We start from the raw sequence: 25,580 nt of genomic DNA, 5'->3' as shown, positions 1-25,580 counted from the left end.
TCTGCCTCCCCCTGCCGCCGGGGGGGCGGCGGGGCGCGGGGCCTGTCCCGCTGGGGGGCCGCGCTGCATTCTGGGAGGAGGCTCGGCCGCGCGGGGAGGGCGTCCGGCGGCGGCGGTAGAAAGAGGCAGGACCTGGTGCAGGTGAGGTTGCGGCGGGACCGGGCTTATCGTGTCCGGCCTGGCCGCGCGGGATGGGGAGGTTCGGGGGAGCCCACCCTGAAGGAGCCGGAGCTTCGTTTGTAACTCCGGGGTGGTGTGGAGCGAGCGTTGCCTTGGGGGCCTCCTCGGCGGGAGGCCGGGCCTCCTGCGGCGTGGCCTCGGCGCCCGCTGCCGGGTGGGCCTGCGGTGCCGCTGGGTGCCGGCCTGCTCCGCTGGGTGCCGGCCAGGCCTCTGGGGTGGGGCGGCTGCTGCCCGGTGGAGTCGCTGGAACAAGGCACTGAGGTGCTGTGTAAGGTAAAGGAAGGCCCTAGTGCTGGGGGTCTCAATAAAATTGCCTTAAAGGGCGTAAGAGCTGTACAGTAAATGAGTCTGCTGGCAACGCGTGGGTTAAAGCCGTCGTTGCTAAGCTGTATGCAGCAAACAGCGTTAAGCTAGTGGGTGATGGAGCAAGTTTATATTAAACACTTGTGCAAGACACTCTAGAACACGAGAAAAGAAACTGCTAAACCTATTGTTAGATGTATAAGAATATTATTTTAGTCAGTGATAGCAAAAAGAAAAGTTAACAGATCACAGTGTATTTTATTGCATCTTTTAAAGTATCTTGTTCTAGCTGCAGTTGGCCAGAGTGTACTAGGCTGTATGGAATATTTGGTGTGGCCGTGCCCGGGTTTCATGGAATTAACTGGCTGAATATTGCAGGGACAGTTCAGTATAGGTCATCAGTTGTAGGTGGAAAAAAATACAGTAAACACCTACATTGGAAATATGATGAAAAATATGCGTTTTTTAACTTCATCTAAGGGTTTTTTTCCACTTTGTTTCAATGTGACAAATTCAGAAGATTTTAGGAAAAACATGGTGCTAGGGTGTAAGTGTGTAACCACCTATGTATAAAGTAGGGAGAAGCACAACTGCTGCAGCAGGACATCTGCTCGGTGGCTTAGTCCTGAGCATGGAATAACATTTCTGCTTTGGTAGTGTTAATTCACTAGAAATCGTGCAGTGTATTTTTCCATCTTTCATGAGATTCTTGTCCGTCATTACAGCACATTGTATTGCAGAAATCATTAGCTTTGTTTGGCCCATAATTTTTTTATATTTTTATGCTGTTAGATTATTATCTTACCAGATGCTAATAATAAATAAATTTAAAAATCTAATCTCTTTTTTCTTCTCTCCTAAAAATATATCTCTATAGAAAGCTTCTTTGTCCTTAATGTGAGGATTGTGACTGATGCTGAAGCATTCAGTCAAGAGGTTATAGTTACCATTAGTAACTTAACAAAGTAGCTTACTTTGTCTATGTTTTTATTTAGTTCATTATGATTTACTTAACAACGATTATTTTCAGATTGTTTGCTTTATCCTTTCAGCATTTTATACTATGGGCTGTACAAATGTGCAGGTTTGTGTTTGAATTGTAACCAAGAATTCTTTTAAAGTTATTTTTCACTTGTGACTTGATAATTACATGATAATACGTCTTTCATTTAAGACGCTAAAAATAAGACAACAAAATTGATGAAGGCTATTAAGTATTAATAATTATCAAGCAGTGTTTCAGGTACTTGGAGGGGTAATGATGTGTACAAAGAGCACATTCAAAGAATATTTTTTACTTTGAATTCACTAGACTTCATAATAAAATGCCTCATGTGTTTACTTATTTCTGTGCTAAAAACACATGCATATTTGAGCGTCCTTACTTGTAGAAGTCAAAAGTGCTGTTTGGGGTTGGTTCTTCATACGCCTTGTTTCTGTTCAGATACAAGGCAGCAGGTATATCTTAATTAGTTGTTGGTTTTTTTTTTAGTTAAAACTTAACAAGTTAAAGTGTTTTACATTCTTTCATCTGGGAAACACTGCAGAAATTGCATTAAACTAAGACCACCTTCTTACCAGTTTCAGGATTTTGATTGACTTGTTGGGTGTTTTACCTTACACTTGGTGAGGAAAGCATGAATAGTTGTTTATTATGTTATACTTTGTTTTATCTGAGTAACTTCCCTTAATTTTTTTCAAAGACATTTTACAATTGTTTCTTCTTAGTCTATTAGTATTTAACATTCCTACTATGCTGTTGGGAAGCCTGTCTTGCATTGTAAGTCAGACTTAGTTATTTTGAAGTAGCTATTTTCCTTTGATACATACTTCCAAGTTTTCTTTAGAAAGTTTTTTCCTTGGAATTTCGCAGAGTACAATGAGTGCACCAAGTAAAGCACTAGAGCTACAGCTGCAAATGAAGCAAAATGCTGAAGAGCTGCAAGATTTTATGAGAGAATTGGAGAGCTGGGAAAAAGATATTAAAGAAGTGGATTCTGAACTAAGGAAACAGAGTGGTGTCCCAGAAGAGGTAAAAAAAAAAAACATAAGTCCAGTGTCAATATTAACTCAGCTATTCATAATGTGTTAATGTTTATAATTACTTTTTGCTTCAGCAAAATTACACATGTTGATTTAAAATACCTGAATAGAAGGTGTGAGCTAACCCAACTGACTTGTTCTTCATCTGAAGTAGCCCAAAGATTCCTCTGTAGACTTTCACCAACAGAGCTGTGGGGCAGTAGCCTCTGGAGGCGATGAAGCCAGTAAATTTTTAGTCACTTCCAGGTAGATCGGGGAGAATACTTCTATTTGTAGCATCAGTATTACTTATTTACTGCTGACTCTTACTGTATTGATGTTATTCCTCAGTGATACTCTGCAGAGGGTTGCCTTCTAAAACTTAGCTTTGTATCATACGTGTAATATTTCCTATTAAGTACTGAAAGATTTACACTTGCTGTCCTTAGTGGTTTTGTAGAGCTCCTGAGAACAGCTTGCTGGATGGATTTCCAGAATTAGCCAGTAGGTAGATACTATACCTAGATATAGGTACTAGAAATTCTTCAATACAAGTGACTTTCACACATCTGTTTTATAATAAATTGCTTATCTCAATTTAGAATTTGCCACCAATTCGAAACAAAGCTTTTAAGAAGAAGAAGAAAAGCAAAACTAAAGTTCCTTCAAAGATAACCACTGAGGAAAACAAGAAAAATAAGATCAAGTCGTATGATTATGAAGCATGGGGAAAACTTGATGTGGTGAGTCAGAATGTTTGCTTGTTAACTGAGTCTTTTCCCCGGTTGATTCTTTTAAGTAAGATTTTCTTATGATGCTGAGAGTTCGGTCCACGAATCAGTATCTTACTGTGCTGGATGCTGTATAAACACAGAAAGCAGCTTTCTCCCCAAAACATTTACAGGTAGTTACACATTTAAAAACTGGAATATTTAGAAATACTTGAGTTTTCTATTGACTGTGCTCTCATCCAGCAGATTGATTTGACTTTAAACCATTTTTTTTCTTGAGAATAGGTCTATTAAAAGGTCATAATTATTACAGAATATAAGACTAAACACAGCTGGCAGTATGAGAGGATAGATTTCTCACTTTTGAAGTGTGGAGTACTCCTTAGTAAAGAAGACTTAAGCTTAGAGATTTCTAAAACCACACTACTAATTCTCCTGAAGTCTTGTATTATTTTACGTTGATAAATTATAATTAAGGTAATAGTTTATTTTGTGTGATTTCAGGATAAAATACTTGAAGAACTTGATAAAGAAGATAGTACTCATGATTCTGTATCTCCAGAATCGGACTCTGAAGAAGATGGAATTCGTATAGATGCAGAAAAGGCTCTTGCAGAGAAGGAAAAGGTTATAGTATTATAAATGTTTGTTATTTGCAAAGTAGCAATTTAAGTCATAGAATCATTTAGGTTGGAAAAGAAGTTTGAGATCAAGTCCAGCCACTAACCTAGGACTGCCAAGTCCATCACTAAACCATGTCACTGAGCACTGCTTCTGTATGTTTAAAAAACACCTCTGGGGTGGCGATTCCACCACCTCCCTGGGCAGCTGGTTTCAATGCTTAAACACCCTTTCAGTGAAGAAATGTTTCCTAATATCCAACCTAAACCTCCCCGGGTGCAACTTGAGGACATTTCCTCTTGTCCTGTTGCTTGTTACTTGGGAGGAGAGACCTACTGTCACCTTGCTACAACCTCCTTGCAGGTAGTAGACCCAAGTCTCCTTTTCTCCAGACTAAACAACCCCAGTTCCCTTGGCCACTCCTCATCAGACTTGTGCTTCAGACCCTTTAGCAGCCTCATTGCCCATCTCTGGACACGCTCCAGCACCTCTGTGTCCCTCTTGAGGTAAGGGGCCCAAAACTGAACCCAGTATTTGAGGTGCAGCTTCATCAGTGCCAAGTACAGGGGGACAACCACTTATTGTCCTGCTGGCCACACTGTTTTGGGTACAGTCCAGGATGCTATTGGCTTTCTGGGCCACCTGGGCACACTGCTGGCTCTCATTCAGCTAGTTGTCAACCGGCATCTCCAAGTCCTTTGCTGCCAGGCAGCTTTCCAGCCACTCTGCCCCAAGCCTGTAGTGTTGTGTAGGGTTGTTGTGACTGAAGGGCAGGACCTGGCACTTGAAGTTTCTTTTAAAAGATTGTCCACTGAGATGACACCTCTGGTAGAAGAATTGCCCATTTGGAATTTATGTCTGTTTTCCTTGTTATTCCGAAATAGAAAATTCTCATTGCATTTCTGTTTCTTCTCATCACCAATTGCAGCAAAGCCTGTCAGGCTTGCTTTGAGAGGTTGGATTGCTGTATAGAATTACCATATGGGTCAAACTGGTGTTTACCTGAACAAAGGGTCTGAATGCTGCAAGCTAAATCCCCAGGAATTTAAGATTAGTCCCCTTGTGAGGCCAGTACATCTAGGAATGATGGGTGAGCTTGTGTCTTCCTTGCCTTGGTAATGGCAAGTTCATACCAGTTTAGTTTTACCTTATTTTCAGAGTAGAATACAGCAAGACCTATCTCATGCTTCAATGCCATATGAGAGAGATAGGTTAAGTTGCATACAACTTCTGTGCTTCTGAGAAACTTGTTTGCAGGCACTATGTGTCAGTTCATGCTTTTCTTCAGTTTTTTTTTAATATTGTCTGCATAGGTGACATCTGTGTTGTTTCCCTGCTGCTGTGGAAATTCTTTGATGTGTAAGCTGCAGTCTACACTGAGAAATTGAGATGTCTTTGACCATTATTGTATTGGCTACAGTGAAGCAGTTGAGGGCACATGAGATAAAAGTTGTGTCCCAAAGGAGGCAGAAATGAGAATAGTCACCTTGGAAAGCAAAGGTGACAAATCTAGTTAAAACTAAACTCAAAAAGATGTCAGTAATTTTCTATGCCAATTTAACCAGCTATGTATGTGCTTGTTACAGGTTTCTGGAAATTACTTTACAGATGTTGAAAATCAGTAAATAATAAAACCATGTTATTGCATAAATAATGAGAAATATTTAATATAGGATACTTAGAATATTGTAGTCAAAAGAAACTTTTCACAGTAAAGCAGTACTTTGTGAAAAATGTTAAGCAAAAATGTTTGAGCATTCTGGAATATTAGCTTTGAATTCTTTCACCAAAAATTAGCAATGCAAATGTACAGTAATTTGCTAAAAGGACTTTTTCTGTTCATAGGGTAATAACTATTTTAAACAAGGGAACTTTGATGAAGCTATAAAATGCTACACTAGAGGGATGCATTCTGATCCATACAATCCAGTATTGCCCACAAACAGAGCATCGGCTTTCTGTAGAATGAAGAAGTAAGACTTACATTGTTAAATCCATAGTATTTTCTTATTTGAAATGCTACCTTCAGATTTTTTTTGTCTGATTTTCAGTCTTGATTATAGTATTTATCATTTTGCGATACAGTTTATGTAAGACGGCTGTTGCAGCCCACTGCAGTTTCGAAGTATAATAGGAATTGCCAGGATAAGGAATCTGGTAGTCTCGCTCATCTTTTTATACTCTGCTTTCACACTAGAAGTTCACCATCTTCTCTGTCAGTGTAAGACTTCAAAACAAGAAAAAAGAGAAGGTTCAGTGAGCTCTACTTCTAAGGCTTTGATTTGTTTTGGGGGAGGTAAGGGTACAGGGGAGCTGGTTATTCTTTCTGTTGCAGTAGAGATTGTTGACCTCTGTTTTCCTTTCCTGTTTTGATGTATTAAAAATTTGAGAGACGTTTAAATGCTTGTTCTGTGCCCCTGCTGAAACATGTAAGATTTCCACTTTAGAGAGAACCTGTACAGCTTCAGAGTAAGCTAAATAGCTGAAGCTTTGGGTTTTGTTACCTAGATGTGTCCAAACTCATTCCTATATTTGACAGGTTTTCTGTTGCGGAATCTGACTGCAATTTAGCACTTGCTTTAGACAAAAATTACACAAAAGCTTATGCCAGAAGAGGGGCTGCTCGCTTTGCTTTGAAAAATTTTCAAGGTGCAAAAGAAGGTGGGTGGTCTTAAAATTCTTTCTTTGAAATACATACAAACTGTCTGCTTGAATAAATCTTGTGTGATTTGTTTATTTTGTGTAAGAACTGAATTTTAGTTTCCTGTAAACAAAGACACTAAATACCACATTGCATATTCTGGCAAGGTAAAATTCATGCAGCAAGTCCAAATGATTGCTGTAGGTATTAGTACTTGTAGGATAATTCAGCTTTGAATGTCTTAGAATACTGTGTTCCTTGCAATATCTGAGGCTTCTTAGATAACTACAAAAAAGGGTTATCTCAAAAGAATGCTCTTTATACTCTGTTTACTAGCCTGTAGTTCCTACCTGAAACATTTGTTTTCTGATCTTCTGATAGATTATGAAAAAGTTTTAGAACTGGATGCAAACAACTTTGAAGCAAAAAATGAACTGAAGAAAATTGATCAGGTAATAAGAGTAATAGGCCCTAATGTAAATTAATGCACCCTGTTCAGTTTCTATCTGTATCAACTTATAACAAGAACTGAATTCAATACTCATGCTTTTTCGGGCATTTCAAGTTCACTAAGGGCAAAATCTGTAATCGAGTTTCTTCTCAATTAATTCATGTGTGCAAACATCAGTGTAACAGTGGATTGGTAGACTAAGACTGAATGTGTGCACTAGCATAGAGTGGCTTGGGGTTTTGTTTGAATGTTCGTTCAGATGTGTTTTCTGCCTCCTGTGTTGATGTTTTTTTCAAGTCATGGTTAGTATTTTGGTACAAGGTAGCACTATGTAAGAGAGAACCTGTGTGTGCTCTTGGCCATAAAGCTGAACTGCTAGCTTGCTTGTAGTTCCAGGAGTCCCACTGCTTGTTGTGGTTTGCCAGACCAGAAAGTGGGTTTAAGCCTAGCAGAATATAATACTCTGCTGCAAGTGTGATCCTTTTCATGACAGGGAGAGAATGTTGATTATGATAAGCTTAGTAAATATAAACCCACTTGTCATTACTGTGTGAATATGCTTATAGGTTTTCAATTGTAGTTTTGAAAGTGCTTGAAAAATTGATTTTCAGAATGAAAAAACCAACGTCTCCAGTAATTGAAGAGATAAGTGATTTGTGAATTGGAATATATAGAGACAGGTTCTGTGGGTAATTTTACGTTGTGCTTCAGAAATTATGTACTTTTTATTCACCAAGTACTTGCAGACCCTCATAGAAATAAATTTTCAAGAACATTTTAGAATGATCTCTTCAGTTTGTATTCAACTTAAACACAGGCACTTCCGTTAAGATGCAAAAGTCTGCCAAGCATTTTAAAAGTTCAGAATATATCATAATGTTCTGAAAATGTGTAAGTGGGGGAATTAATTCCTGAGGAAAAAAAATTGCATCTTTGCAGGCTTTGTCATCAAAAGAAAGTTCAGAACAGAAAGAGTTTGAAGATGTGGTCAGACCAGAATTAACAGAAGAAGAGAAGAAGCGCATTGAAGATCAGCAGCTCAAGCAGAAGGCTGTTACAGAAAAAGATTTGGTAAGTCACAAGCTCTGGTGGAACAGGAGAGAGCTAGCAAAGAGAAACATTGTGTTGTGCTATTAGCTGTACAAATGTGTAAATTAAACCTGATACTTCCCTGAACTTCTTAAATACAATGTTTGTGATATAACCTTAACTGTTTCCCGTTTTGGGCTCTCTAGGGACAGTGAGTTCTGTTTGGGCTTTTAGCCCAAATTGTATATGATAAATTTCAAACATGTTGTAAGATAAGTAGAAGTTGAACTGTATTTTTACAAAGATCCCGTTTCTCCAGTATTAGATGCATCTTGACTCCTGCTTGTACAAGTAGAGTTGTGGACTCTGTTTTGTGTTTGCAAACCTCTGATTACATAGTGAAAAAATAGACTTCATGGAGTGCAGGCAACCATGACAACAAAAATATATTTCTGGATACATTGTCTTGACTTGGTTGGCTGTTTGATTTATCTCTCTCCCAGTTGTTGCTGTTACGAAATAACATCAGCAACTAAAACATGATTTTCTTACCTAGCTAGTAACCTCTGATATTTTTATCAATGTTCAGGTTTCCTATACTAGTAGTTGTAAGAGGTAGTTAGTAGGAAAAGAATGAATGCATGCATGAAGTAGGTAAAGGGAACAAAAGCTTGAAGAGGCCACAGAAAAGATACTTCAGCCCAGCGCAGTACTTTCTTGGTAGCAGAGTTGACTAACAAGGGGGCCTGATCCTGAAAACATGGATCCAGGCAAGTATGAGCTGTGATATTTGCTTTTTTGGTAGTAAGCAGAATAGTAGTGGAGAAGATAATACATGGCTTTATATTAGTACTGAGAAGCAAAAGACAATTTTAGTCTCTTGGAAACAAAAAAAAGTAGTGTAATTTTGTTTTATGGAGCATTAATTAGAAAATAATGCAACATTTAGGCCCCAGTCATATTTGAGGATAACAATTGCATGGATGTAGCAGGATAAAGATGGATTTCTGTAGTGCAAAAAGTCATTCTGAAAAGGGAATTATAAAGGTTCAGCTTAGTTCAGCTTGTATTTAAATACAGGAGGTACAGGGTGGCTTATCCTCCACTTCGAACATAAAGATAAATCACAAGTTATAGACTTAAAAGTTTACACTTAAACTATGCATGTAGCACGATTTTTTATATCCTCAAAGTACCAGAAGAAATTAAGATACTTTTTGTGGTTTGCCTCCCAAGCTTAGATAAAAATAAATATACCATAAATATCTGCCCTGATGTGGGTGTTCTTTGTGTTCCATCTTCGTGATATTGTGACCCTGTCTACTGAAAAGGAGAAAAGTTCATTGTTATAGATCTTTCTGAACGTCGTTTTTTTTTTTTTTTTCTAATCTGAATATTAAAGGGTAATGGGTATTTCAAAGAAGGAAAGTATGAGGCTGCAATCGAGTGTTACACCCGCGGTATAGCAGCAGATGGCACCAATGCCCTACTGCCAGCTAACAGGGCCATGGCCTATCTCAAGATTGAAAAGTAAGTACGATTACATGTGCTATACTGTTTCTTTCTTCGTGGTGAACGAGACGAAAGAATGATCTAGTAGATTTTCACTCAAGTTTAGTTAATGTCACTCCTAATTCTTTTTAGAATTCAATATAGAATAAATCGTATTGAAAACAGTAAGGGAGAGAGAACAACTTGATATGTGTGATCTTTTAATGCATTTCATAGGAAGGAAGTTCAGAGAGAATAAAATAGCATCAGTATGAAATTAGTTTCTAAAGTTTGAATTTCATTCTTTTATGTGAGTAAAATTCTAGATACTCGCCTTTCTCAAAGGACCAGCCCAAAGCTTTATGTCTTTTTTTTTTTTTTTTTTCTTTACTATAAAACCCAGTCAGCTACTAAATGTTGCACTGTAAAAAGAAGTGGATTATAAATTCGGACTTCAAAGGGAATGGATAGGAGCTTTTTCTGGAAATCATCATCTTCTACAATATTTTTCTTTAACTCCACTAATGGAGACATGTATGTGTAGTTAGTTTATTTTTAATTAAACTTTATTCAAATGATCAGTAACAGTAGGAAATGCATGCTTTCTAGCAAATGAGAGAAATTCCATTTAACCACTTTTGAAGTCTGAATTTTTTTGACTTCCTGTTGGTGTGGTAGTTTAAAACTTTTGGACTGTTAGCATGAGAAGCAGAGAGCTGACAGTTGTGTTGGTCATTTGTTCTAACATGACATGTTTAGGTATCTGTAGAAACAATACATTGATTTCATAATTTGAGATTATAAAATAGATTGCACAGCTAGTATTTCTGACAGAACATCTGTAATTTAGTACTAAAGCCATAGAGGACATTGTAATGCAAATAATGTTCTCGGAGAATCAGAGAAAGTGATACTTTGATTGAATGACCAAGCAAGAAAATTGATTCTGTATGATAAAACTGTGTATCACGGGTCTTTACATGTCAAAGATGGCCAAACAGAAAATGCAACAAAAGTTCATTGTATTCTTATAAACCTCTAGAACTGATGAGAACTGCAAAGAGAAAAAATACTGTTTCCATAAATTTAATGATAGATAAAAGAGAAATGAATGGAAATACTTTAATGTACACATAGTGGAATTATGATCTAGTATAACTGTGATGAGGAAATTTGATCTTACAATGAAGCTTATGGCTTTAATGCAAGGATGTACTTCTGGTTTTGAAATAGTTAAGAATTCAGATACAGAGAAATTTATTCTCATATATGCTTGCTTATCCTTTCTTGAGTGTGTGTGTAATGGTATTTCTGGTTTTCAAAAGTAAGAAGCTTTGATGCTGACTTTCATTTCAAGGCTATTTAATGTTTAAAGTGGACTCTGCTCTGACAAGCTTTAAGCATTTATTTTCACAGAGGAAGTGAGTTTCTCTGTGATGATAAAAAGAAAATCAGCAGTGTGTCATGAGATACCAAAAGATTTGGCTGAAATTTCAAGATGCTGAGAAATCATATTTTATATGTTTACTTTTATTTTACATTTTAGCTCAGTGGTGTGTATTTATATGTATATAGGTAATTAAGATCTGATTTCATATTTTAATTGTTTTGGATAGATCTGTCTTTTCAGTTGAAACTGCCTCTTGAAAATGATTATTAATTTTGTACTGTTCTTTTGCTGAGATATGAAGAGGCAGAAGATGACTGTACAAAAGCTCTGCTTTTAGATGCCTCTTATTCTAAAGCCTTTGCTAGAAGAGGAGCTGCCAGAGTTGCTCTTGGAAAGCTAAAAGAAGCTATGCAAGGTATGACTTTGAATTAGTCTAAATGATAAGTAAGAGATGAGTGTAAAGACATCCTGATTCCTTTTATAATAGCATTTCAATAAATTGCTGACTAATTGAGGTTAGAAGTGCAAAAGTTAAGGATGATAGAGTTTTGTTGTGTGTCATTGAATATGTATAAAACATTTTGTGCTGGTATCCATGCAATCAGTGAATCGCAGGGGACAGTTTTGCGCAAAGTTACAGCTATTGTTGCTTATGATAAGTAGTAAGAAATACTTTGAAAAATGTGTTTAAAAACTAGGTCATGACGTAAGCATTAGGATGACTTGCCTACCTTTAATGATATTGTGACTATGAAGGGAAAAATAGAAGGCTTAAAAATTTGCAAGGAGTACTTTGTAACTTGAAATTGTAAATTGAAATACAGTTGTTGCATGCTGTTTCTTCCTCAGATTTTGAAGATGTTCTGAAGTTGGAACCTGGAAATAAACAAGCAATGAATGAACTCACTAAAATAAGGAATGTATGTATACTTGTGTTTTTTGTTGTGTGTTTGTTTTTTTGTAAGCCTATAGTAATAGAATATTTTCATTCTTTATGCTGTAATTTTTAACATCTCTTGTAATTATTCATCAAACTTTTGAACTTTTGGAAAACTTACCTTTTTTTCAGGAATTAGCTGAGAAAGAACAGTGGAGTAATCAAGAATATCCTGCAGTATTGATAAAAGAAACAGAAATAAAAAATATAGTGAAACTGATTGATAATCCATTACACCTGAAATCAACAGTAAGTTATTTTTTGTGAGTTGCTTTCTATAATGATGGGAAAAATAGAGCTTAAAGTTAAAAACCACTTACAGCTTATTTATGTAGGCTAACTCCTGGTGGGTACATCTTGCCTGTGGAAAGTCCAAAATTTACAGATATACTGTTTTGATATTCTGCAAGAACATAACTTCAGCATTTCCACAAGTGTGTAACAATAGCTATGGTGTAAGCGTTCAACCTGCAGTAACACACTTTGGGAAATATGGTGTAAAATTTTTTCACAAAAATGTGAAAAACGCGAAGGCAACCTCACAACCCTGTCCTGGATCCATGGCTAATATTACAGTTGAGAGTAAAGGGGAGGCAGCTGAATCTCTGTGTTTAATTGCAGACTTGAGAAACCTTCTGTACATCTGCTGTTTGCAGTTTTTATAGCTGCAGTGATAACAGGACACGTTGTCTACCCATGTCATATACTGGTGTCACCTAGGGTTACTGCAAGAGATTTGAACCAGCATTTTAATCCACATAAACTGTAGATATTTGGCTTTCAAGAAGGAACATATTTGGACTGTGAATTGTCAGTCATTATGGTCAGATTTATGAATTTACATATGACAAAATAGGATAATACAGAGAGTAATACCAGCTTTCTTTATATATTAGGCATTCCCTTTTACTACATTTAATCTTATTTAATCTTTATACATTCAGCAGTGAGTTGTATAAATACAAGGCATGCTCATGCGTTGTGTGGAGTACTGCAGTGTTTTGCTTTTGATTTCAAAATGTTTGTTTACCTCCATTAAATATATAATTCAGATGGATAGTATTAGTAGAAAATGTGTGATTATTTTCATACTTTTAAGGGAGGGAAGTATTATGCACTCTTTATAACCAGATACAATATTTCTAGAAAACTAAATGAATTTGTTGTGAAGTAGCTGAAATACTGGAGATAATTATATTAAGTTTACAGTTTGGCTGCTAAATTAAGTGGAGATACTAGGTTGATTATTTTTTTCTCTTGTTATTCTGTTGAGGTAGAGCAAGTATAGATGAAGCAGCTGTGCTTCTAGTGCTGCCTAAGGATTGCAGAAAGCACTTTTTTTTTTGCATGTCCACCAGGCATCCTCCCAGTCTTGGTCCAATGATGAGATGGTATATTGTCTAAGCAAGAGTGTATTGTCTGTCAATACACCAAGACAGGGGTTTTTTTTTTGGCATGGCTTAAAGCAGTTTGCAAAGTGCTGTAAAGATGATGGCATTGTGTTAGAGTTGGACAGAGAAATCTGCCATTTCTAAAAGTCTGAATTTTTGAGTATGTTTTGAATCTGTATTTCTAGAGCAGTATACACTATGTTCTTGTTCAGGAAACAAAATTCCAAAGCAAAAGGTGATGAAATTTTTTTTTTTTTTTTTTTTTTTCTTCCTCTGCCCCCACTATATGGTGCTCTCTTGTAAGACCTGGGAAAGTGATACTAGGTGATGGCCAAAAATAACAGTGGTCATGCAAAATTAAACAACCTGAAACATTTTTGTTAGCATATCATCTAGGGTGGAATGAATTACCTTATATTGTATGCAACTTGGTCAACCAACAGGGCTGAGTTACAGATGTTTATTATCTCAAAAGTTTAAGTTGGCGGTCAAGGCCTATGTTGCTGGATACTCACTTGTTCAGCTAAATTACAAAGCTTGACTAGATCATATGGTAGTCCTTGCCCATTCAACCTTAGTAGGAAGGAAAAAATAATATTTTTTTATTATTATTACAGGGGAAACAGGATGCAGATTCTGAGAATCTTTAGTGTAAGGATTCAGTGGCTTACAAGGATAAGGCAATAACATGATCACATGGTAACAGATATAAGGCATCCTGTACAATGTCATGAAGTTTCCTTTTTTGCCATTTATCTCACATGGAAGTATCTTCCATGTGCACCATTAAAGATGAAACTGGTTAAAATGAGATTATTTTAAATTAAACACAGCTGCTTATCTGGGGCCTGTATGTATGTATGTTGAGGGACACACATGACATGATGAATGTGTTCCGTTTAGAAGCCTTTGCAAAGAATAGCCATTGAAGAAATTGATGATGACACACCTGATACTGATTTGCCCAGCACTACTACTTTAGTCAATAACTGGAGGAATTCAGTGAGTGTTGAAACAACAGAGAATCTAGATCAGGATGATCAGTTGACTACAACGGACATCCCAAAAGCAAAGCACTTGAAAATAGAAGAAATCAGTGATACATCACCATTACAGTAAGTATAAAAATTCTGATCCTCCCTTTAAAAGGTAAATGTAGTTGAAATGTAATCTTCATTTTCAGGTTAGTGCGTATGATGAGGTATCAAACATATTTTGGAGAGTTTGAATTAAAAAGAAAATACTGAAAAAGAAACCCCAGCAGTTCTTACACATCTGCATTTTTGATCATGCAGTGCTTGAGACAAATAAGATCTGTTTAGTTTCAGATGGAAAATTAGTATCTTTCTTTACATTTGAAATATAAAGAAATTAATAAAATTTTCCTGCATGCCATACCCTTTTGCTTGTGCTCTCGTCTTCCCTAGCTGTGATTTTTATTTGTAATGTTTTATGAGCAGAGCTCAAACATTCTTTGCACACCAGTTCTGCGAGAGAAAAGGAGCAGATGAGAGGGTCCCCAGTCTTTCCTCTGCTGAGCAGACAGCTGATAACTTTGTGTTTGCTCAAAGTTCCCAAGCTCTGTTGTGTTAGCAAGGGAAACTCAAGTGTGGCTGGCTGAAGCTAGGCTGAAGTATAGAAACCACTATCCTAACTTTATTTCTGCTAGGTGTTGGAACTCTGCTTATTGTCTGCTGCATCGGCATAATCTCAGTCTGTTAATAGTAAATACTTTTTATGGAATTCTGATAGAAGAATTTCTAAGAAACACCTTCCCACACCTACCTTTTCCAGCTCAGATGAATTTACTGTGATGTGTTGGAAAAATAAATGTATTTCTTAGCCTTTTTATAACTTCTGAAAAGTAAATGGACTTAACTGACCAGTTACAGGACAAAAAATAGCCCCACTGTAATCATTGTTACAAAGTTTGTTAATTTGACATGGTTATTGTTGTACATCATGAAATTGCAGAAAAAGTCTTTTTTTTTTTCAGCTATGTATCGTAGACATCTGTAACATAAAATGCAACTATTTCTAGAAACAAAGTAGAGAAAGGCTGAGTATATTTGTAAGTGTTTGCAGATGTTTGGTTAGGGTTTCTTTAGGAAAAAGTGAATCAAGTGTAAAGCTTCCATAATTTGAAGGGATTTTTTTTAGATACCTGCTTAAAGTAAAATACATTATTTTAAAAATACTTTGGTAGTAGTTTAGCTTTTAATTAATTGAAAGGTTTCCACTTAGGTCTCAGTATAGGATTTCCTTGAATGTTGTCTTGATTATGTGTTTCAAAATCTCTCTGCAGGCTTTCTGCTAGTGTGAAAGGGATTTCATCAATGTTGCATCCATCTTTCCCTGTGAACAAACAGAGAGAAAAAGAAATCAAAAGGTCATTTAGTTCTGCTTCTACAGTCCCTGCCATTCCTGCAAATTCCTTCCAGCTAGAGTCTGACTTCAGGAAGCTGAAAGACTGCCCAGAAAATATGTATTTGTACCTGAAGGTAAGAAACGTAGTATTGGTTGACAGTGCTTGGACAGTTTCTTCAACTGGCATTGAAGAAATAATGGAAACTTAGGTGGAAAGGGTGGCTATGTGTAGAGTGTCTTAACAGTGTACAATAGTTACTTTTCTGAAGTGCCTTCACAAAATACTAAGTAGTTTGATCCACATCTGAGTATTTCTCCTCTTGTGCCTGACTTCACTTACTTTGCTTTGAGTACACTCTGCATAATCAGTTTCTGCAAAATCAGGGACTATGTCTGAAAAAGATTATGTAAAGGCTTAAATGCAGTAGTAACCATGTTAAATTCTAATTTTCAAATGAATGCTTCTAGGGTAATTAGACATAGCAACTCTCTTATCTCTCTAAACTCAGGAAGTGCTTGAAATGCATCAATCTACTTAATATATACTTCTGCTTATACATATTTCACAATAAAAATCCTTAGAATCCTTTTAAAAGAAGTTAGCCATCACCATCATCACAAAAAAAAACCCAGATTTGTTCAATGTGAAATAGTGCAAGTGATTTGATATTTTTTTTTTGCTTTCATGTTACGTCAGCATTATCAAAGACATTCTAATAACTTATTTCTAATTCTTGTGACTCAGCTGTATTTTTTTGCCTAAAAATAACACTTTTTTAAAATTTTTCCAAAGCAAATAGAGCCTTCGCTTTATCCAAAACTGTTCCAGAAATCCTTAGATCCAGACTTGTTTAACCAGATACTGAAAATTCTACATGATTTCTACATTGAGTAAGTTTAACTCCACCTTTTGTTTTACATGCTGTTCTGTTTTTTTGGTTGGGATTTTTTATTTGGTTGGTTGGTTTTGGTTGTAGCTTTGGGTTTGTTTTTTGTTTTTGTTTCTTTTCCCCTCCCTAGCCCCATCCTTGGGCTTACAAAATTATTTCCAGCATGCGGCATTACATGAGCATGATGCAACAATTGGAATGATTCAATTGTTGCTTCTTAAAAATTAAGCATATCTTGAAGAGTAAGATAGGAAACAGGTAAAGAAATAAATGGCCTTTACTGTATGTTGTTGAATTCAGTTCTACTAAATAACATCAGAAACTGAGTATTAGACTGCATGAAATAATTTTTTTGTATTACTCTGTATGTCATCACATATAATTGTACATTATTAGCTTTCTATATTAACTTTCTAAGGCTGAGAAATACAGAGGGTTTGATATTTGTGCAATGCTTACTGTGATGCATTCCGATTTTTTTATTTTATTTTTTTTTTATTACCTGCTAGCATTTTACATTAGCCTGTGGTAAATGTGTATTGGAGCTAGAAGTTCTGATAAGACAGGACCTGACAATTACTTTTGAAATCTCTATGCATGCTACCAGTTGAGTCTTAAAGTTCATTTTGCCTGTCAGAGACAGTGTATTGCTTCTCTGAATTACTCTGAGAGCACACGCTCAGAATGTTTTTAGGGTGCTGTTTTTATGGAGAAAAGCAAGAGTAAATCAATGTTTGCCCTTCCTTCAGTTTCTTTAAAAGAAAATATCCATCATGTGGATGAATCATGACATCTTAAGAGATACAGTCCTACATTTGGTGGTATTACATGCAAAGGCTAGGAAGTTGAAATTATTTGCAGTAAGGTAAAAGACATTTCTTCTGGAGGGAGGACAAGTCGGGAAGGAAAAATAACTATTTGTTGTTAGTATTGTAACAAAGACAGTGGATGTTTACTGTTGAACAGGAATGTAAAATGAATACAATTAGAAATTTTCTGGATAAAAACGATGGTAACTGTAATGCGGTGCTCTTTGAGCTTCCTATGACCACAGGTGCTACTTCACACACCCAAATATGTATAGAAACAATGATGTTACAGCAAGGTGTAAGCATTAGATCATATAATTGCTATTCTGTATGTGAACAGCAGTCAGTTTGCATCAGTCTAGGTTTTTATATTTCTTCACTCTTGCTCTGTATCAGAATGATACTTGTACAAAGATTTCTGGATGATGACTTTTTGCTTCATGGGTGGAAGAATGAACAGAAAAAATGAGAAAGGCAGGGAATATGAGAATTCCATTGGTTCTTAAAGACTTCAGGAGAAAGAAATTAAATATTGCTTGGAGCTACTGAATCTTTCTAATCAACAGTAGTTATTTTTATATTTCTAATAATCCTCAGGAAAGAGGAGCCATCGCTCATCCTTGAAATCCTCCAGAGGCTATCTGAATTAAAAAGATTTGATATGGCAGTGATGTTTATGTCAGGCTCAGAGAAACAAAGTAAGTAATTTTGTAGTGTCCTTTTAAGCTTCATTTGTGATGCTGTAGAATCTAGCAAGATGTACGTAAAAGTTAGTCCTGTTGTTGTTTATTCCAGGTAATAATCAGTTAAGATCTGCTAGTTGTCTAGCTTTTTGATTGGTTTAGAAGTTAATATGAATTTCATGTTATTTTCCTTATGTTTTGATTTATTATTAATTGTTAAGACTTGAAAACTACACCTGAATCCTTGTGGGTTTTATCAGTAGTGCTGCATTTTAGTCTGACGAAATAAGCTTCGCTGGCATTTCAGTTTGGAGCTGCTAGTGTTACAATTTTACGAAGCTGTATGAAATCTTGTATCTGAAAAGCAAAGTATCCAAGTTACACAGTTCCCATAACTTATTACTAGACAATCCTGACCTTACTGTTCACAAAAAGAATGCAGATGTTTCTAAACCTCTCGGCCTGGTCATCTTTCCTGTTCTTGCAGCATCACTTATATCAACCTAATATTCAAACTAATAGTGGTTTGAATTCATGGCTGTTAAAAGTGGGGTTTGTCTCAAACATTTTCTTTATTTAGCACACCAGACAGTGTAACAGTGAGGCACTTAAAAGCAAAACATTTCTCTGGGACCAAGTAATATCCAATTTACTATTTACAGCTGAGTTTCACTGATAAACATTATACTTCCAAAATTTTGATATCTGAATCTCCTTAAAATATAATGACTTGTTTGACTTACTGAAGTGCAAGCTAATTCCTCTCAAGAAATGCAATCATGCCTTTAACTTGATGAAAGCTTTATCTGCCATCTGGCATTAACTTTTGTGTTCTGTATTTAATGGCATAATGTCAAAATAGTAAACAAAACTGTTTATGTTGTCAGGATTATATACCTGTTTAAGTAAATGTTGTTAGGTGGCTCATGGGCTTCAAAACAAAGTAAGAGCTTCCCTTTGCTACTGTTTTTTAATCTTTTCCGTAGTTTTAAAAATTTACTCCTATTTCAGCTGTATAATCCAACCTGTACTCTGACTGAGGAAAGAACTGGACTAATTTACCTTAAGACCATGAACCACAAAAATTAACAGTTGATGTTGGGTTTTTCTTTAACAGTTACACAGGCATTGTTCAGTCACGTGAACCACATGGGATTGAAAGGTACTTCTGTTGAAGAATTGGAGAAGAAATACGGCATTTTCTCTTAGGGAGATGACTGACACGTAAATTACTGTTGCCATACTTCTTTCATGTGGAAGTCAGCTGAAGAAGCCCGTAAAGACTGGAATTTTGTTGCTTTTGTATAAGAATGAAACTCTTAAACTTGGTTTGGTCAAATGGCAAGTGCCTGAAGAGACAATTCAGGTTCTTCAGGTACACTTGCTTTCCAGCACCTGAAACAGTACAGATCTACATTGTCTTCAGCAGAATCTGTTTGCCTAAAAAACAGTTGGGCAGATTGGCATTCAGGATTTGGACTGCAGATGGAGATACTTATTAAAAAGAAAAAAAAATATTTATAAATATGTCTTCGGTAAGAATGAAATGATGTATATTACAAATGTGCATGGTTTTTTATTTTAGAAAATAAACTAAATGTTGAATTAGAGATACTAAATTTTTAAGGATTTTTTTATTAATATATATATGCCTAAACAGTTTTTCTCTAAGGATGCACACATCAGAACATAAAACGTGCAAAGTAAACTTGAGGTATGATGGCCAAAAAATTCCAGAAGTGTTTTCCTTGATTTTACTCAAAAGCTGAGTTTTAGCATTGACAGCCGGATAATTCCCGTGAACCTCAACTGTAATTACAGAATAGAAGGAAGACAAATACTGTAGAATTCAACTAAAAGTATAGGGGAAAACACTTTTTGACTTCTGTCAAGAGTACTTCTAAATAATCTGATGAAGTATTATCTTTTGGGTCAGTTGTACTTGAACAAGAGCCCTTAAGAACCCTCAGGAAGCTAAGAGGAATACCTTTCCACTATGAAGAAGACAAAGGCATGAATTCACCTGAAGTTCCTAGATGAGATAAGAAATAATGTTAGGCATAATAAACTACTTATATTGTTTACATGACCAGAAGAAGGAAATAACAGCACTCGTCAACTATACTGTGAGATTTAACTGTAGTAGTTTAGTGATGTCTAAAAATTTGCCTGTGTCGCTACACTCGACTGCTGGCTTTCGGCCTACTGATGCTGATGTTCTGTCAGTTTGCTTTCACCCTGCTCCAGTCCCTGTGCTTTACTGAAGCTTCTCTGACTACGGAAGCCTTCTGACATTAATGCTTCTGGTTTAGTAGTTGTGCTCTATTTCAGGGGGATGATTAGACAGCTGTAGCATTCAAAATTCCTTAAAACTTCTGGGATGGGTTAATAGAAGATATGTTATCTTCTACATAGCTGGTGTTAGAAAACTAATTTTAAAACGGTTGCAGCTGTGTGATGGCCTACACAAAGATGTAACGGAGCCGTGTCCTTGAGCTGGGTAGCAACTGACATGAATGGAGAGCACTAGATCCCCAAGGTAGCTTCCGGTTAGCCCTGGAGCTGAGCACTGGGAGAATACCCAGTGTTACTGGGGAAATAGAAGAGCCTTTATATAACACTGCCTGCAGCTTACCTGCAATGTGAACTGTTATTACTAGTTGTGTCCCGAGTTTCTTGGTAACTGGCTATTTCTTCCCCTTGTTGTAAAGCACTTCTGATGACCTGTCAGGGATATTGCTGTAATTGATAGAAATGGGGGGGGGGGGAGCATTACTGAAGTAATTTTATAGATAAGAGTTTTTGCAGATACAGTGTACCTTCTTATGGACTGTTACCAGTTGTTTAGTGTAGCACAGAGGTGTGTACCTGACTAGGTTATAATAATAGAGCATTTGGTACATTCTCAGAAGATGCCCCTTGAAGGTTGTTGGATGAAAAGAGGTGGCTGTAACATGGGTCCTTGACAGTAAAAGCAAGCTGATAGCAGAAAGATTTGAAAGCAGTAGGCCAGGAGTCACCTACAACTCCACTTCATCCAGTCTGCTGTGCTTTTAACAAAAATAAGCTCCTGTATTTGGTTTCTGGTCACAGTCCTGCATTTATGGAGATTTCTGTTCAGGATTTGTAGGTGCTAAGGAGGGCTGATTGAAAGGAAACTTGTTCATGCATGTAGAATTGGTTGGGGTGGGTGGGTAGACCTGATTCACGTTTCTACTAAACCTAAGCCGCCAAGATTTATCTTGCCAAGTGGTAGGCTACCGTAGCCTTTTGTTTGTATTTCCAAACACAACATCTGATGGTGACTGAGGTCACTTTTCAGTGCATAGAAAGCGATGCAAGATGGAGAGCAGAACAGAGGCATTCAGGGGACTGCTAGTTTCGCTTGCTCCAGGAGGTGGCAGTGTTCTTCCCTTCTAACGGTTGCCAAATCTCTAAATTGAAGTTTCATAAAAGATTTGTAGATCTGAAGTAAGTCAAGAATTATTTTTGGGGAGAGATTATTTTTTTTTTTTACACCATTTCAATGGTTATATCCCTATTGTGTCAGGGGAAGAAACCTAAGGTAAATAGTGAGGCAATTAAACTGGAATACTTTCTATTCCTTTGCTATGTTATGGCATTCAAGGTGTCAGAAATCTGAGGTCTTGTTTGCTGCAGTGACTGATTCAGACTTGAGTTTTGAATGTTTCCTTTTGTTATTAGTATTAAAGATTTTTCTAGACAACTTTTTTTAACTTGTCAAGATAATTTTTTCCTTTGCCTGTTGTCCTCTAGTAGATCTGGGAGATGCTTAAACTCTATATTGTCTATTGATTTTCATCTAGGTTATTAGGATGTAATTGGAAATGATCCTAGGACATCTGCAGAACATCCTTGCAGCTTTCTGTTTTGATGGTCAACTGATTTTTTTTTTTCTGATAACTCTAGCTCTGCATTCATAAAGTAATAGTTTCATCTGAACTGTATTAGTCTTGCTTATGAGACTATCTTGTGATAGATGTCAAGATAAAGATCCTTCATTTACTGCTTTTTCATTACACTAATGTAGAAGAAAGGATTTTAACATAACTTGTTCTTGTCTGACCTGTCAGTTACTGTGGAAAGCGTTAAAAGAGTATAGTTTGAGATCTTGCTCCAAAATATTTTTTAGAATTAGAAATTAACGGCCTTGACTCTGGTCAAGAAGGTTTTGCTGCTTCTCTTCTTCCTTGTCTTTCTGTTTACAAATAGGCATTTCAACTTGCCAGTTCTCAAATACAACTACTATTACTACTGGGGTTGAGGGTACTTTTTTACCATATTTTTGTGTGGTAAAAAATTTACATACCAATTTTTAACATAACGTATATGGAGAAGCCTTTGGGGCCCAGAGAACCTGTGGACACTGAAGTTCAGGACACATTCTAACCCATTCTTTCCTTTTACTAGGCAGAGATCTTTCTTTGTCAATGTGAATGCAGTTGCTTAGAGTTGCCATCACTAGGGAATACTGAAGTGAGAACAGCCATTGACAAGTTCATTTCTAATGTCATTAGCTGTCAGTTGTTTTTCTTCCATCTTGTGTAACTAATGCTTCCTGGTTGTCGGTTTGTTGGGTTTTTTTCTTCTGATGCAGGCGTACTTACAGAGCAATCTCATATTGTCAACTGCAACTTTTTTTTCATCTTTTGGTTCTGATATAGTCCCTGTGTTCTCTTGTTGCTCCTACCTAATAATTCTTAAATAATCTGTCCTGCTTTACTTATATGCTTTTTCCTTCTGATACCACTGAAGAGCTCTTTGTTGGTCAGGTTGGTTGCTTTTTACACTTGCTATCCTTTCTTTCCATTGGCATAATTTGAACCTGTTGTCATGACATAATTTATTTGGGAACTGCCAGGTCTCCTGTACCTTTTTCCACCCTCAGATTTTCCTCCCATGAAACCTCACTGAGCAGTGTTAGAACAGCAGCAGTAGTAGAGAGCAGACTACTAAGTGCCTGAAGCTTTCAGAGTTGCATTTAGGTGCTGTCATGTCTAGGCAGCTCGAGATTGCTCTGCTGTCAGTATTAGAAACTTAAGATTTGGGGCATTCAATATACATCTTTTCTCTTTTTCACTGATGTCCCATATGATGGCAACTGTAAGCAAATTTTTATTTTTCTTTTTTTTCAGTGAATTAGTGACTTCCTAGGGGGTAGCAAGAAGGGCCTTGATAAAAGAGTAGGGCTGCACATTTGTTGATTCTCACTTCTCCCCAAGTATGATTCACCTTGTAGCTTTTCGTTTGTAGCAGCTGTCAATCACTATATTTTTCTTTCTCAGATCTTACAGAACCAGTTGTATAATATATATACTAACTGTGTTGTATCATGGCTGCCTTTGCATGACACTAGTAACTTCCTTAAGGTTTATTTCTAAGGGTTGTGTTATTCAGAAGACAAAATTACCCTGTAAAATCCTTTGTTACCTATTATCCTTGAGAGAGCAGGAAACTACTACTCTGATGTCTCAGGAACACATCTGAAGTTTGAATCTAGTCGTCTTGTGATATTGGCAGGTGCAAGTCTGCCAGATGACCTGGAATTGCATTAGTGATTAATCTGAGCTTATCTGCTTTGCCCATTAGGCCTAGGGAAAATACAGCTTTTGGAATAAAAGGTGAAATTGTGTTTTTCACTGTTGCCGCAACTCTCTAAGTATGCAGTTCAGCCTGATTGCAGCTGTGAAGTTGTGTGGGTTTTATGCATGTCTGTTCCTTTTTCTTTGTACTATTTCACATGAACCATTTGTATCAGATCTTTCTCATTACATCTGTCACCATGTGCTGATTCCCTCTCTCTGAATTCAGTCTTCCTTTTCACTGTGCCCTTTCTGTTTTTCATCAGGTTCAAAACTTTATGTTCTCCATTGCCTACCCTCTCCTGTCATTAGTTGCAAGCAGCTCAGCCTCTAAAGGTGTCATCTGAAGGCTTCTTTCAGTTTTCTAAAAATTTCTGCTCAAGGCTTTGTTTCTAGAAGTTCCTTCCAACAGTTCTGCTTCTTCAGGCTCCATTTTGTAGGAATATTCCACTCTAATGTCTGTCTTTATAAACTGAAGCAAGTACAGTGTAGAAACCAAGGTAATTCCTTTTTTTTTTCCTTTTTTTTTCTTCTTTTGTTCTCCTTGCTTCCTGTTCAAGTGATTGGTGAGTTCAGTTGTGGTTGGATACACTGGAATCTTTTGCTTTCTTAATAGTAGCAGAAGGTAGTGTTTGCTTTCCAGACTTCATCTTCAAACCATCCAGTCTGTCTTCCCACAGCTGTTAAATCAATAAGGTTTAAGGTGGTAGGGTAAAAGATAAATACCAAATAAGTCTGCCTGGGTTTTAAACCAAGAAACATACCATTAAGTACTAATACTGATTACGTTAACGAACAATTGAGTATATGGAAGTCTTCCTTGTCCTGATACCTGATGAGATAGGGCAGATTAATGTTCTGTATAAAGTCCTGTTTTGTGGCTACATACTTGGGCAGGTCTTCCACAGTGAGCTAAGCAGCAGATCAGTGTAAGTGAGGAAATGCACAAAAAACCCTAAATAAACAAAAAGCAAACAACAACAACAACAAAACCCAGATATTTTGCTTTTATATGTATGACAGGAATGACTGCTTGTACTTCAGGTTGCAAGAGCATATACTCAGAGGCAGCTTCCTCCCTGAAGGATGAGCAGTCTATACAAATATCACCAGAAAGCAGAGAAGAATGAAATGGTTGATTTGCCTGGTTGTGGTTGTGATAGGACAGTAGTATCTGCCTTAAGTCATAATCTGGTGCCTTTCTGGCTATACCAGGCTGACTACTCGGTTTGACAAATGGTGCTTGAGCTTGTTTTATAATGAACTGGTATCAATTTTGGAAAAATCGGGAATACTTTGCTGACTTTAGAGAAGTGTACTCCAGAGTCTTCGTTGGGAAGTGGAAAGATTGCCAACTTTTTCTAAAATAGCCTGAAGTTCAGATGGCTGAGATAAGTAATGAGCTACTGCTGTGTGCTGATGCCTGTGTGTAACATTGTGTAGCACATGCACCTTGAGCACTCCAGCTCTGTCCTTGGTGTTAAGATTTCTTTCCATTTTGTGATTGGGTTCTGGTGGTTATGAAAATTAGCAAGCATATACAGGGTTACATCTTAATAAATGCAATATTTAAGAGAAAATGCGTGTGTGTTTTCAACAGATGGGTAAAACATTTTAGGGAATATTTTCCGTACAATCTGTAACAAAGGAAGAACCTGAAATAAATACTTAAGAATTTGTCAGATCTCTGAGATTTTCTTCTGCTTTCTGTTCCAGTCTTCTGTGGACAAGCTTCTCTCATCAATTGGTAAGTCTCTCACCCAAAAATCTACAAGCATTAATTGAGCTTAAGAACAATGTCACATTTGTCTAAATTTGTATCATCCCTAGACTTCAAAATTAAAGCAAGAGAGTGAAGTAGATTCAGTCCTTGCACTCGTTTGCAACTGGCAAGCTTTGGTTTGATCTTCTGCCCTTGAGAGAGCCCTTGTCCTGCATCCCACCTCTAGTTGTACTTGAAATACTGCTGCGAGTGACTTGATGCTGGCTGAAAATATGTTCAGACCACAGCAAGTGGGCTCATGTGTGGCTGGAGCCTTTT

The 25,580-nt window shown here is 36.8% G+C and overlaps 1 protein-coding gene and 1 long non-coding RNA gene across 6 annotated transcripts in view; one reads left to right on the top strand and one right to left on the bottom strand.

Annotated features, from left to right (window-relative positions):
- The first annotated feature begins 10 nt into the window (after positions 1-10).
- RPAP3 (RNA polymerase II associated protein 3) lies at positions 11-19,544 on the top strand. 3 transcript variants are annotated; one of them, XM_040594271.1, is made up of 17 exons: positions 11-141; positions 2,357-2,515; positions 3,108-3,248; positions 3,741-3,863; positions 5,703-5,830; positions 6,397-6,518; positions 6,880-6,950; positions 7,889-8,020; positions 9,381-9,508; positions 11,153-11,274; positions 11,709-11,779; positions 11,929-12,045; positions 14,091-14,302; positions 15,493-15,688; positions 16,348-16,445; positions 17,851-17,951; positions 19,054-19,544. In XM_040594271.1, exons 2-17 carry the CDS (start codon positions 2,363-2,365, stop codon positions 19,143-19,145), a joined length of 2,007 nt encoding a protein of 668 aa, XP_040450205.1. In that variant the 5' UTR covers positions 11-141; positions 2,357-2,362; the 3' UTR covers positions 19,146-19,544. The 3 variants fall into 3 exon arrangements, 2 of the variants coding, with proteins under 2 accessions (XP_040450205.1, XP_040450204.1); XR_005827930.1 differs by lacking the exon at positions 11-141 and adding an exon at positions 2,241-2,263 and having other exon boundaries at positions 17,823-17,951; XM_040594270.1 differs by lacking the exon at positions 11-141 and adding an exon at positions 2,241-2,263.
- LOC121088360 overlaps positions 5,837-25,580 on the bottom strand; it is a 51,249-nt gene continuing 31,505 nt past the window's right edge. For 2 of the 3 annotated variants that reach the window (XR_005827931.1, XR_005827932.1), the window contains 3 exons: positions 14,973-15,542; positions 13,703-13,760; positions 11,281-11,735 (listed from right to left, as the gene is read on the bottom strand). This is a non-coding gene — a long non-coding RNA (uncharacterized LOC121088360). Of the gene's footprint in view, positions 6,085-11,280; positions 11,736-13,702; positions 13,761-14,972; positions 15,543-25,580 lie in introns of those variants that run through there. The other variant, XR_005827933.1, reaches the window with a different exon arrangement.

The sequence above is a fragment of the Falco naumanni genome, chromosome 5, assembly GCF_017639655.2.
Source record: "Falco naumanni isolate bFalNau1 chromosome 5, bFalNau1.pat, whole genome shotgun sequence".
Lineage (NCBI taxonomy): Eukaryota > Metazoa > Chordata > Aves > Falconiformes > Falconidae > Falco > Falco naumanni.
Note: the sequence above shows the minus strand (reverse complement) of the source record. Positions and strands in the feature narration are given on the sequence as shown.

What these genes read in the sequence shown, in the direction of transcription:
- RPAP3 (XM_040594271.1), top strand. Translation starts at nt 2,363, where the DNA reads ATGAGTGCACCAAGTAAAGCACTAGAGCTACAGCTGCAAATGAAGCAA. An exon ending in CATGGGGAAAACTTGATGTG is followed by an intron (nt 3,249 to 3,740) that starts GTGAGTCAGAAT and finishes GTGTGATTTCAG; the next exon opens with GATAAAATACTTGAAGAACT. An exon ending in AACTGAAGAAAATTGATCAG is followed by an intron (nt 6,951 to 7,888) that starts GTAATAAGAGTA and finishes GCATCTTTGCAG; the next exon opens with GCTTTGTCATCAAAAGAAAG.